General features: G+C 40.2%; 1 protein-coding gene across 1 annotated transcript in view; it reads right to left on the reverse strand.

The window, feature by feature from the left end:
- Positions 1 to 4,675: 4,675 nt before the first annotated feature.
- Nmdmc (NAD-dependent methylenetetrahydrofolate dehydrogenase) overlaps positions 4,676 to 14,065 on the reverse strand; it is a 31,264-nt gene continuing 21,874 nt past the window's right edge. The window contains exons 6-8 of the mRNA XM_080274175.1: positions 8,776 to 8,877; positions 5,599 to 5,832; positions 4,676 to 4,869 (exon numbers count right to left, since the gene is read on the reverse strand). Of these exons, the coding sequence (XP_080130301.1) occupies positions 4,757 to 4,869; positions 5,599 to 5,832; positions 8,776 to 8,877 (449 nt within the window). The 3' untranslated portion in view covers positions 4,676 to 4,756. The remainder of the gene's footprint in view (positions 4,870 to 5,598; positions 5,833 to 8,775; positions 8,878 to 14,065) is intronic.

A 14,065-nucleotide genomic window follows, 5' to 3' on the forward strand; every position in this document is an offset into this window, starting at 1 on the left:
CTTGTTATTTACTTGACCTGCATGCTGGGATATGCTGACTTAAATCAGTTGCATTAATTTGTTACCTAAGTGTCCAAATGCACTTGGCAATGATGTTTTATGAAAAAAGCTTAGTAAGTCTGGAGATGCTAAGAGTCATTACTCATTAGGAAGCTTAAATTTGCAGCAGTAAAAATCTTCTTTAGTTACAAATGCAAACTAAGGTTGGTGGGGGTGCTCACCATCCACTCGCTTGAAATAATGGTCTTGGGTGCCTGCCCTTTCCTCTCTTCCTTCTTTTCATTCTTCCTCTTCTAACTTTCCTTCATCCTTTCCTCTTCCTTCTGTCTATGGGTGACTATACACAGAGTGACAAGCCCAATAGTTTCCTGTACACCAGGAAACCATTTACCATGCTGGGTGGTAACCTTGTAACCAAATTATGGTGCCTGGTGGTTTAGTGGGCAACTGAAGTGCTCCAGTCTGAGCCAGAACAGGGTAATATCCAAGGGGTGGTTGGGGTCTATCACTCATGTAATGCCACTGAGATGAGTCAAACTGGCCACTCTAACCTTGAATGTCTGGACCAACTTGCGTAGCCCCAGGCTCCTATGCTCCTCAAGGGACAACACTGGATTAGATGATGAACTTGGGGGGGGGGGGGGGACTAGGAGTCAAACAGATTTATAAAAAAGCCATGATGTTAGTGTTTTAAAACCCAATTAACCATTTTAATGTAGGATGAAAGCATTTTTTTTTTTTTTTTTTTTTTTGATCAGTTAACCTAAAGTGCCTGGTGTTGAGTTGCCACATTCCAATACTAACAGTGCAGGGAGGGTAGTTTTTTAATGCTTAAAGGTTAAATTAAAACTAATTGGATTGTGGCATCTGGCAAAAGATAGACAGGATTTCAGGTTACTCCTAGATGAATAAGGTATAATTCAAACTTGTGAAATGCACCTTGTCAACTTTTGGCAGAAAATGAAAATGATGGTTTTGAGACGTTAAACTTTGCCTATACTGGGAAGTAGTAAATAGTTGAGGAATGCTTGATGTGGTTAATGTTTCAAGAGAACTGGTATGGAGCAAAGAAGAGTGGAACTTTTTTATCAAAAATATTATGTATTCTATCTATTGCCAGATGCCTAATCCCATATGCGGTGGCCACAAACAAATCTCCTCCATGTTGCCTTGTCCCCTGCCATTTCACTGCCCTGCTCCCACCTCACACACCCCTGTCTCATGTACCTCTCCACTCCTTCCCTCCACTTCATCCTTGGCTTTCCCCTCCCTCTCCCCCCCCTCCACCTCACTCATATACACTCTCCTCGTCAGTCTCACTCTCCACATGGCCAAACCATCTCAATGTGTTTCTCCTAATGCTTCGTATCGTCCACTTCCACACCACAACACTCCTTTGCTTCCTCATTTGTCAGTCTGTCTCTCCACGTGACTCCACATGCACCTCTCAAATAGCTCTCTGCTTTCGCTCTTGACTTCTGTCTCTCCAACAGGGTCCAAGCTTCACTTCCATTTGTTAGTTGGTATAACAATACTGTCATGTAGTCACTTTTTCCTTTCCATGCTCACTTCCCTGTTTCTTATCACTGCTTTCAAGTAACCAACAACCTTTCTTCCTTTTTGTACCCTTTCAAGCACTTCACCCTCTAAACTTCCACCCTTACTCATCACACTACCCAAGTACTTAACCCCTACACACCGGGGGCTTCCCGATGTCTGACGCTCCTCCCTATGAAGGATATCGTGATTTTGGAAAAAATACCCTTACTTCAAACTCCAATATCTGCCAAACCAAAACAGCTAGAGAAAAAATTAAAAATACATAAGACTCCCCAACTTTTCCTCTTTCAAATGAAAGTATCTCCATGTCTTCAGGTGGTCCCATCGATAAGTAAGGATAAGTTAAAGTTCAGAGGGTGGCAGAAGCCACATGCGGCTATACACGTCAACCAGCATTGCTCCGTGCCCAAAATCGTAATGGCTATACACGTCAGCCGGCTCTTAAGGGTTAAATGCAGTCACGCTACTAAACTGTATGTAAGACTGACCTACAGGCTTCTGGTTTCAGGCACATGTTGGATAGTGTAGGCAGCCCATTTAAAGCAAAAGTGTGGTTAGAAGTAAATGTGGCAAATGTTTTACCATGGGTCATGTACACCCTCCCAAACAAGTATCGGTACGCTTACAGCACGTATCATTCTGAAACATGGATGAAGCATTGTGATATTTGGGGCATCCCATAATTATATGTGCAAATATTACCTCTGGTAATTATTAGAGCTCAAAGTTGCAAAAGATTCACTTACTGGGTGGTAGATGTTTTGAGGCACCACAATTATAGACTTGTGTGTCTGCAGAAGTTGCTCACTTTCACCACCATCATACCCCAAGGGGCTGACACTTTTTTGGGAGGGTGTATTTTGGAAGAATGGAAAAATGAAGGCCATCCATCATCCAATCCTATGTCGCCCCATGTGGAGCATAGGAACTCGGGGCTAGGGAAGATGGTCTTGATATTAAAGATGAGTGACCAGCTTCTCTTATCCCTGAGCGGCATTATGTGAGCAATAAACCCCAACCACCCCTTGGATATAAACCTACACTGGCTCAATCCAATTGGAGCACCTTAATTACTGACTAAACCACCAGGCACCATAATGTGGTTATATGGGTACCACCTGGCATAGTAAATGGTTTCCTGGTGTACAGGAAACTATTTGGCTTGTCACTCAGTGTAGTCACCCATAGGCAGAAGGAAGAGGAAAAAAAGGAAAGACAGACAGAGGAGGGAGTGTGAAGTCACCCACTAACAAAAGAAAGAGGAAAGAATGAAGGAAAGAAAGACAGAAGAGGAAGGAAAGAAGAGAGGGAAGGGCAGACAACCAGAGCAGCACTACATCTAATGAGTGGATGGTGAGTGCCCCCACCTACCACTAATGAAGACTGAAAATGTAAATGTCAAAAAGACTATCTGCCATGGCCATACTAGTACTGGGATTCCTGAGGGATTAAGGGCACGCCAAAATATGGACCGAACCATGTAAAGTGTCTAAAATGATTATATCCAAACATAACAAAGTATTAACAGTGAATGCTGTGGTTTACTATAACTGAATGCTACTGTATACTGTACTTGGAAAGTTCAAAATTATACACTCTCCCACCACTTTTGAGCCATTGAATGTGAAAAGTGGTGAAGAAGCAGTAACCAAACAACCAACCCACAATTGTGAAAGGGATGGGAATGAGCGATAGAGGTAGGAGCAATCAGTCCCCCAACCCACCCTCCCATAAATTCACTCCTTTCACTCACAGCTGGCAGACATATAAGTGTCTGGCTACTGCTCTGACACCATGAGGTTCAAACTGGTGGGAAACACATAATGCATAACTTTCCTTATATGTACAGTCTTTCCTCATACTTCGACGGAAGCATGTTCTGCCAAAACCGCACGAGAAGTTAAAATGTGAAAAACTGAAAGCGTTCCGGAGGGACAGCTAGGTTAGCTACCTAACCTTTCAAAAAAAAAAAAAAAAAAAAAAAAAAAAAAAAAAAACTAACAAAATGAACTGAAGAATATTCTTAGGTTATATAACATTGTAATTATGGTCAAACTGGTTGATAATAACAGTTAAAAATTAAAAATGTATGTATGAGTACACAATTTACTGAAAAACTGACAAAGAAAAAACAAAATCAATTGCAGGGGTTAGGTGAGGATGTTCTTGTCGGGCACGTGAAGTTCTGTACACGACAGGGGATAGCAACAGTCTGTGTGTGTGTGTGTGTGTGTGTGTGTGTGTGTGTGTGTGTGTGTGTGTGTGTGTGTGAATTTCTGTACAGGGTGGATGGGGCTAGTGACTAAGTGACATGGGCCTTTCTTCGGGAAGACCCATTACCATCACTCAAGGCCAAATCCTTCGAAGCCAAACCCTGGTTCCAGTTCATCTGCCTCTTCTCTGTCCATTTCTCCATCCTCCTCATCCCCAGTACCAGACACATCCAAGTCTCTAATAATATCTGCTACATTTGGTCTTTCCTGGAAACATCTTGTTATTTTTGTTTGTTTCTGCTCCCTAATGCTGTTATTATACACTTCCAACATTTAGACTTTGTAGCATTTAAGCTGGACAGGATTTCAGGTACCTCTGGCACGGTCCTGGTGTATGCCTCGACGGTGGTTACCAGCTCTTGTTACGGTGGACAGGTAGTGGGATAATTTCTGCATGTTCATCTTGCCTTCCCTTGGCTACTCTGGGCTTTCAGTCTCTTCCTCACTATTCATCTCTTCCTCTGTCATTTCCATCGCAGCTGCCTCCTCGTCGTAATTTGCCAACAAGTGAGCATCGGTACACTTGGGTGGCGTTTTCTTGGCTGGGGAGTAATGTCGAAGTGTGAAATATTCATCCAACTTTGAGGAAAACGGTAACTTTTCATCGAGTCGAAGTGTGAATCATTGAAGTATGAGGAAAGACTGTACATGTAAAGCAAAATACTAACTTCTTCCAACTTTGTAGTTATCCTACTCTTTAGGTATACTCTTCTGCACTAATGGATCCAAATCAGGCTTGGGTTAAAGTTTAAGTATACAATGGTGTGCAGAATTACATAATTTCCAGTTATACTGAAAAATATTTCAATTAAATTCATTACAATGAACTGTTTTACTTTTCATTATAGATTTTACAAAACCAGACACAGTTGCAGTTTGGCACTTTTATTTGCTGCAAAACAAGCCCGCACGCAGGCCAACATTCAAGACATGTCCTTCTTGGCGGCCAAAATGGTGTTCCTCATGAGCATTGCTACCGTCATTGGCCCCACACCCCCTGGCACTGGTGAGATGTACCCAGCCACCTCCGCACAACCTGCAACAGTCATATGGTAAGAAACTGGCCCCTTTCATGGGTAATTCAGTTCAGTTATTTTATTCTGAAAAAGAACAGTATGGTAGGGTGGAGTAATAAAATGGAGGGTGGCTGGAGTAGCAGGGATTATTAGTGAGGTGTGGTATTAAAATGATTTGGAATTTTTGTTGTAGTTACCCCTAAACTGGGTCTTGTAGGATGTGTTCTGGGTACCATAAGACTCTAATATTGTACTTAGCCATAGTAAAGACTTAGCATGTAAAGGTTTTTTATACTTTCTCATTAATAAATAGGGTAGACTGGGTTTTACCATTTCAAGTGGAATCCAGAAACAAAAACGAGATCTCGCCAGAGTAGATCTAAAACTGCCCTGTGAAATTAAAATTTTACATTAAATCATTTAAAAGCTTCATGGCTCCACCCAGCAAGCACAAATTTTCTACAAATCCATCAAAGTTCTTGGTTCCACCCAGGATGGACAAACTTTCTGCAAAGTGCTTTATCTGATTAAATCACAACACTTAGGCAGAAACCATTCCATCACTTTAACTGACTGTAACTGTGCTGGTAAAAATAACCTCTAATATTCTGAAATAATTATACTGAAAGGTCTAATGAAGATTATTTCTTCACTACTAGAGGCCCCATAATGCCAAAATAAATCCATTAAAAAAAAAAAAAAAAAAAAAAAAAAAAAAAAAGGAGGTTAAAATACGGTCAAATTCTTACTTTCAAAGTCACAGTCACCAACAAGTTTGGGTTTCCCAGTGGTGGGATCAGTAATGCGGTTGATTCCGACATCAACAATTGCACAGCCTGGCTTGATCATGTCACCTGTGATGAGGCCTGGGATGCCAGCAGCTGTCACCACAATATCTGCTGTGGCCAGGAACACTCGCAGTTGGTCACTGGGTGTGTACCGGTGGCAGATGGTTGTGGTTGCATCTAGCCCTCCGGTCTCACCTACGCAAAGACAGACCATTTCTATATTGCTTCTCAGGCCAGAATCAAGATCCGAGTAAGATGGAGAAATAGAAGAATGGAAGGACCCGAGGAAGGAGTAGTTGCAAGGAGAGTGGAAAGGTTATAAAAGGATGAGAAACAAGGCAGAATATAAGAGAGAAGTGGAGGAACAATTGGGTAATAAATATGTGCAGCATGTGATGTGGTGTGTGGGGTGAAGAGAAGATGGAAGGGGATGTAAGGAACAGCATGGTGGAATGAAGAGGTGAGACAGGCTGTGGCACAAAAGAAGGCATACAATGAATGGATGAGAAATAGGGACATGGAAGAAGTTGAGAGGCAGAAGAAAGAGTTATATGTAGAAAGGAAGAGAGAAGTGAAAAGATTAGTAAGAGAGAGTAGGAAGATAGTAGATGAGGAATTTGGAAGGAATTTGAGTGTAAAGTGGAGGGACTGTAAGAAAATGTTCTGGAAAGAGGTGAAGAGAGTAAGACAGGGTGGCAGTGAAGTTAGCAGGGGAGTGAAAGATAAAAATGGTAGATTACTAGTGGAGAAGGGAGAAAAAGTGAGCATATGGAGAGAACATTTTAAGGAATTGTTGAACATAGAGAATGTGAAGTAATGCGAGTATAAGTGGCTGGGGAATGGCTGGGAGAAGGAGGGAGGTGAGAAGACAGGAAGAAATCAGTAGGACAGAAGTTGTGGAAGCAATGAAGAAAGTCAAATTGGGGAAAGCCCCAGGAATTGATGGAGTGTGCGGTGAAATGCTGAAGCATGTGGGAGAGACAGTAGTAGAATGGATGCAGAAGATGTGCAGATTGGCCTGGGAGGAAGGTATAGTCCCAGAGGACTGGAAGTCAGGTATAATTATTCCCTTGTACAGTACAGAGGAAAGGGGGAAAAAGAAGTGTATGGTAGTCATAGGGGCATTTGTCTTCGTAGTGTAATAGGAAAAGTGTATGGTAGGATACTTATTGACAAAGTTAGGGAAATAACAAAGGAATTAGTTGGAGAAGAACAGGGAGGCTTTAGGAAGGGAAGAGGTTGTGTAGATCAGATATTCATTCTTAGATCTATAGTGGAAAAGTTTCTAGAGAAGGAAAAGAAGTTGTATGCGGCATTCATGGATTTGGAGAAAGCATATGACAGGGTGGATAGACAAGGATTGTGGAAAATATTAAAAATATATGGAGTAGATGGGCAGTTGTAGAATGCTGTAAAGAGTAGGTATGATGGAGCTAAGGCTGCAGTGCTTGTGGATGGTGAACCGAGTGAATTTTTCTCTTTTAAGGTTGGATTGAAACAGGGATGTGTCATGTCTCCATGGTTGTTCAATCTGTACATGGATGGGGTAATAAAAGAGATACAAGGTAGGGCAGTGGATGTCGGAGTGGCCCTAATGAGAGAGGGTAGTGTTTGGAAACTCCCTGTACTGTTGTTTGGAGATGATACTATGATGTTAAGTGAAGACAAAGGGGAGCTGCAAGGCTTGGTGGATGTGTCTGGGAAAGTGTGTAAGAAACGGAATCTAAAGGTGAATGTAGGGAAGAGTAAAGTGATGGTCTTTGAGAGAGGTGAAGTCAGTGAATGTTAAGTGAGGTTAGATGGTGAAGAAATGGAAAATGTGAGTATGTTTAAGTACATGGGGAGTGTGATGAGTAAGGATGGAAGTTTGGAGGGTGAAGTGCTTGAAAGGGTACAACAAGGAAGAAAGGTTGCTGGTTCCTTGAAAGTAGTGATAAGAAAAAGGGAATGAGCAGGGAAGTGAAAAAGTTACATGACAGTATTGTGATACCAATTTTAACATATGGAAGTGAAGCTTGGAAGTTGTTGGAAGGACACAAGTCAAGCGTGAGAGCAGTGGATATGAGTTTTTTAAGAGGAGCCCGTGGAGTCACATGGAGAGACAGGCTGACAAATGAGGATATAAAGGAGCGTTGTGGTGTGGATGTGGATGTGATAGGAAGCATTAGGAGGAATACACTGAGGTGGTTTGGCCATGTGGAGAGGATGGAGGGTGAAAGACTGATGAGAAGAGTGTATGTGAGTGAGGTGGAGGGAGGGACATGGAGGAGGAGGCCAAGGATAAGATGGAGGGATGGAGTGGAGAAGTGTATGGGAGAGGGGTGTGTGAGTTGGGAGCAGGGCAGTGAAATGACGGGGGACAGGATGACAAGGAGGCGATTTGTTTGTGGCCACCCCGTACGGGATTAAGGCGTCTGGCAATAGATAGATAGATAGAGATAGATTCTCTGAAAAAAACATGTACTGTGTGACCTAAGTACAGTACTCTAACAGGCTACCACTGTTGTACAAAAAAGTGTAAGCATAATGTTTTTACTACTCTCTTTTCCATGAAAAACTTCCTGCTGTGAGAAATGAAATAAGTATGAGGCTGCAGTATCTCCTATGGAAAAGATAATTCCCTCCCTCCTCACTTCTATATGGCACAGTAGAGGCTGTCTGGATCCTAGATCACCCCATTCTTGGATGGGAGGGGGGGAGGGGGAATCATTGGCCGGGTGGTGAAGTCAAGATGATAAGGATGATACTGACAGACACATCTCTCATAACTGCTGGATCCTGTTTTTTGAATGTGGCAGTAATACAATGGACCTCAAACAATGATGCTGCAGATCAACAGTAAACTTGAAAAGATGAACTCTATGACACAGCACATATCAGGCCAAAATTCTGGTCACTGAACACAATGTTCTACTTGTTATTTGGCATTAACTGGAATAATTCTCAACAATCAGAACAAAATAACAAATGCATTTGTTATAGTTACTTTTCCTGATTAACAATGTGATTAGGATATTAAGCAGGAATATAAAGATGCCATGTACATTAACAGGGACTTAAGGGTACAGTATGCTTTAACAATGCTAAGCTGGAAGTCTGGGACTGCTATTTAAAAAAAAAATCTGAACACTGACTTACCATCTGGACGAACCCCATCTCCATGTAACAGCATAGCAATGGGCATTCCGACATTTTTACTGCGTCCGCACACAACCGCATTCTTACCAAATGTCTCTATACCTGAAATAGTTGTGTACAGCCAGTCAGACTAAAACATTCTTTCCATAATTTAACCAGAGTAGATGTGACAATTCTAGAGTAACCAGGCTAATTCCTTACAAATACACTAACAATTTTAGACTTAGCAAACCACAGGTTATATATGATGGGTTTGCTTTAAGTGCAAATTTTAGCAATGCAGAGTATGGCACTGGATGTTCTATTTTGTTTACCAAATACTGACAATATTCAGGACTTAATAATTTGTTAATGTATGGAGTAAAAGCATTAAGTAACAACTTTTCTTTGTAAAAAATTAATGTTTAGCCATGTTACAACCTGTTCAAATCCACACCAACCTTGTTAAAATGGTCTGCTTACATGCTATGACAAAAAATTTTGGCTCCATATTAAATATATCTACAATTCAACTATGATACTAACAAAAACTTGAGTCCTGTAACAACATAATGAAATATTTTTCATGCAACTATGTAAATGAAAAAAAGTAGGGCTTATTCAGCATTTTGCTTTAAGGAAATGGAAAGAAAGAAAAAAATATGCTAAATACTAGAGTACATCCTTGACACAGAACAATACTGAACATACTGGCAAAGACTAATCGAGATGTATTTTAATACTGTCTTTTATCTATGATGGTAGGTAGTGGCGACCATCATTCACTCACTTGAGGTAGTGCTCCCTACTTCTTCCTTCATCTTTATCATTCTATTTCTGTGTCTGCCCTCCCCTCTTCCTATTTCTCCCATCTTTCCCATCACTTTTTATTACTTTTCTTTCTTTTTCAAGTGGCTTTGCAATGAGTGACAAGCCTAAAGGTTTCCTGTAAGACAAGAAACCATTTACAATGCAGGGAGGTAACCATATAACCAACCCATAAGTGTTCCCTTTGTGTCAAAAAGTAGGTTGGCGGAGGGTTAGTACCCCTTCCCATAAAATAACTAACTCAAAGACAAACGGCCACCCATTACAGGATTATGGTGTCTGGGTGCAGATAGAGAGACAGAGATCTTTTACCTGGAAACATCTGCAACACCAAGAACAGTAAAATTATATTTCTTTACTCAATGCATTACTTCCCTAATTCAGCCTACTGACCAAAGATATGTTCACACTGATTCATCTAAATCTGTTGTGAAACACACGACCTAAGCTGTGCATTGACAAGGACTGGAATCCAATACAATTCAGTGATTCAGCATTTCTGTGATAGTTTGAGTGCTTCTGATCCTGTACCTTATATTCTCCACAGTACCCTTCCCCATCAAAATAACTAACTCAAAGACAAACGGCCACCCATTACAGGATTATGGTGTCTGGGTGCAGATAGAGATATAGAGATCTTTTACCTGGAAACATCTGCAACACCAAGAACAGTAAAATTATATTTCTTTACTCAATGTATTACTTCCCTAATTCAGCCTACTGACCATAGATATGTTCACACTGATTCATCTAAATCTGTTGTGAAACACACGACCTAGGCTGTGCATTGACAAGGACTGGAATGCAGTACAAGTCAGTGATTCAACATTTCTGTGATAGTTTGAGAGCTTCTGATCCTGTACCTTATATTCTCCACATTAATACACTAAACATACTGATCTGTAACTTCCTTTGTTCTACTCTAGTACACCATCAAGAGTCTACTGTACTGTATACAGTGTAAGACAAAGTTTATGCTTATACTGTACAATAATAACTAAAAATGACAACAAAGTACAGCACTGGACAATTCTAAACTTAAATATGAAATGGATTTATAATGATTGCAAAACTGTAAGTCAATGAACAATCTGCAATTATAACATACAACTAGGTGAAAAGAACTCATAATAATAATAATAATAATAATAATAATAATAACAACAATAACAGAAAATCCAACCCATGTTGTAAAAGGTGACAGAGGAGTGGTGGCCACAAACACTCCTTCTCAATACTGGCATATTAATGTAATGACCCTGTACTCCTGCACTTGTGAGCAAGCATCATCATCTGATTTGTGTCCTCTAACCGATCAGAAACATGTTATGGATTATCTCACCCCCTGTGAATGTTGAACTTGTGCTTATAGTAAGACTATGATGATGAAATGAATGAATATTTTATTTTAACCATGCCTGGATATGTTCTATTGAGGGTCTCTTCAAAATAAACATAACTAAAAGAAAAAACGACAGTACTGGTATATAACTTAAAACTTAGTGCATGCTACAGGAAAACCTACACAACATGTCTAAAACAGCAGCACTGTGGTGTAATAGATTGGTCAACTCTTACATTTTTTTTTTCTTCATCACACCAATCATATGAAGAAAGCCAGCAATGATTCTTTAAAGCATAGCACAATGTTTTGCATCCAGCTTTAGGGGCAACATTTCTTTGCTTGCATTTATAATAACAGCAATTAGTAGAAAGTACACTAGGGAAATACCACAATTCTATGAAAATGCAAACTCTGGTACTACAGTATATACATTATAAGTAGTCTTCGCTGTAACATAATACTTTCTGTACAGAATTATTCTTGCTACCCCAGATGGTTTTTTAGCTCAGATTTTTCAGGGAGACAGGGTCTGATATACACTTCATTAATCCTTTCACAACTTATATACCGTACAGTATATATATACACTGTACTGTATACTGTATGATATATATATATATATATATATATATATATATATATATATATATATATATATATATATATATATATATATATATATATATATATATATATATATATATATATATATATATATATATATATATATCATCATCATCTGGACCTCCTTTCCCACCCAAGGGCAGGGTAAGGAGTAGCAATGTCCAGACAGCACAAACTTGCCCAATCCAATAGGCCAAGCTTCCATTCACTCATCATTCAAGCCCCTGGAATCCTGGCTCTACTGGATACGCCAAAAACATTCACCACATTCTGCAGCTTCACACAAACGTATCAGACTGAATCAATCCGGACACTGCCATGCTCACAAGGGGTGCCAGAATCCCTGATTATGCAATTCTCTTCACAACATGCATCCAGCCAGCTCGATCTCTTGTCAGTTCCCTAGCCTCACTGACTTCCAAACCTCTCTTCCTCAAACACTCATCCACCTTCTCCTTGGCCTACCTCACTTCCTCCCTCCTTCAAATTCACTCAGGTATACCTCTTTCACCACTCTATTATTATCCATTCATTCCACATGACCATACCATCTCAGGACACTCTTCGATTCTGGTTTCCACCGACTTCCTCACTCCACACTTTTCACGAATCACATTATTTCGTAATCTATCCACTCTCTGTACTCCACGTACATTCCTCAACAGTCCCATCCCCACTGCTCTTACTCTTGACTTTTCATTTTCATGCCACACCATAGTCTCACACCCATATGTTAAAGTTGGCACTAACACTCCCTCACGTAAGCCTCGTGCAGCTGCAACACTCAAGCCTCTGTTTCTTATCAAGGCCTTCATTGCACCAGCTACTTTTCTTCCTTGTGTCATTCTACTTTCAACTTCTTTTGCAGATTTTCCTCTCTTTTCTATCACTGTACCCAAGCACTTGAACTCTCTTACCAATTCCAGTCTCTCTCCATTCACTGTGACATCACACTGGGAGTCACCTTCTCTCTCAATAACCATCACTTTACTCTTCTCTACATTTACTCTCAAGGCACTTTGCTCACAGACATCAGCAAAACTCTGCACTAGCCTACCAAGTTCTTGTCCAGTACTTGCAAGCAGTACTGCATCATCAGCATACAACAAATTTGAGATATTCCATCTATCATCATTCATTACCAACGCCATCACTCTCTCCATTACTCGAATTTTTACTTCTCTCGTCACCCCATCCATATATATATTGAACAACCATGGAGACATCACAGAACCTTGTTGCATGCCCACACCGATCATGAACTATTCACTTAGATGCCCATTAACCCTGACACATGCTTCACTACCATCATAAAAACTCTTTGACAGCACCTAGCAGCTTACCATCTACACCATACATGCACAAAACTTTCCACAATTCCTCTCTGTCTCCTTTGTCATATACTTTTTCCAGATCCATGAACACCTTATGGTCCTTCTCACAAGCCTTCTCTGCTACCTGTCTCACTGCAAATACTTGATCCATACGTCCTCTGCCACTCCTAAAGCCACCCTGTTCATTACTCACTAGGACTTCTGATATCTCTCTTACTTTCTCTATAATAATTCTTCCATATATCTTCCCTACCATACTCAATAAACTTATGCCACGATCATTCTTGCACTCACTTCACTCACCTTTATTTTTGTACAGGGGTACAATCACAGCCTTTTTCCACTCTGCAGGCACAGTTTCACTCATCCATGTCTTCTTACATATCTCCAACAAGCACTTCATTCCACTCTCTCCACTACACTTAAGCATCTCTGCATACACCTCATCAATCCCAGTTGCTTTCCCATTTTTCAGCAGCTTCACAGCACTCTTCACCTGTGTGTCAGTGGAGTCTCTTTAATCCGAAAATCATGGGACTTTTGAAGTTTCGTTTAATTGATTTTTTCGGATAAAAGATGCTATAATAATATGTAGGATACAGGAGAACAGTATTGTACTCACCCATCACCCATTTCTGGCGACGTCTAGCCCACCACCACCACCAGCACCCCAAAAGCCACTCAACCATCACCAAAACACTTATACACTGTAGTAACTATGTATGTAACAGCACTTTTGTAACTGTAATAGAAACTGTCAACTTAATTCAATTTTCACTCAAATAAACTTATATAAACCTTCACCAAAACAATTAATGTAATTCACTGTAAGCAATTCGAACAAATGAAGTCTTAAACCTAATTGTTTTTTCATATTTTCTGTTTCCTTATTCAATCATTTCCACATCATCCAAATCTTCCGAGGTGGTGGATGCAGGTGAGGGAGTGGGTAACTCGCTAGCATAGCTAGCGGGGGCAACCATAAACTAACGTTAGTGGCACGAAACAAGCCCGCCATGTTTGAATTTTCAGATCGATTTAAGATTTTAGCGATTAATCGAAATGAGAATGTTTTAGTAAAACTTATGGTTAATAGACTATTATGGTTAAAAGAATTTCGAATAAAAGAGACTCCACTGTATACATATATACAGTATATATATGTGCAAGTAATTTCTCA

The sequence above is a fragment of the Coenobita brevimanus genome, chromosome 57 (genome assembly GCF_032717465.1).
Source record: "Coenobita brevimanus isolate Jiangsu-jjx chromosome 57, ASM3271746v2, whole genome shotgun sequence".
Lineage (NCBI taxonomy): Eukaryota > Metazoa > Arthropoda > Malacostraca > Decapoda > Coenobitidae > Coenobita > Coenobita brevimanus.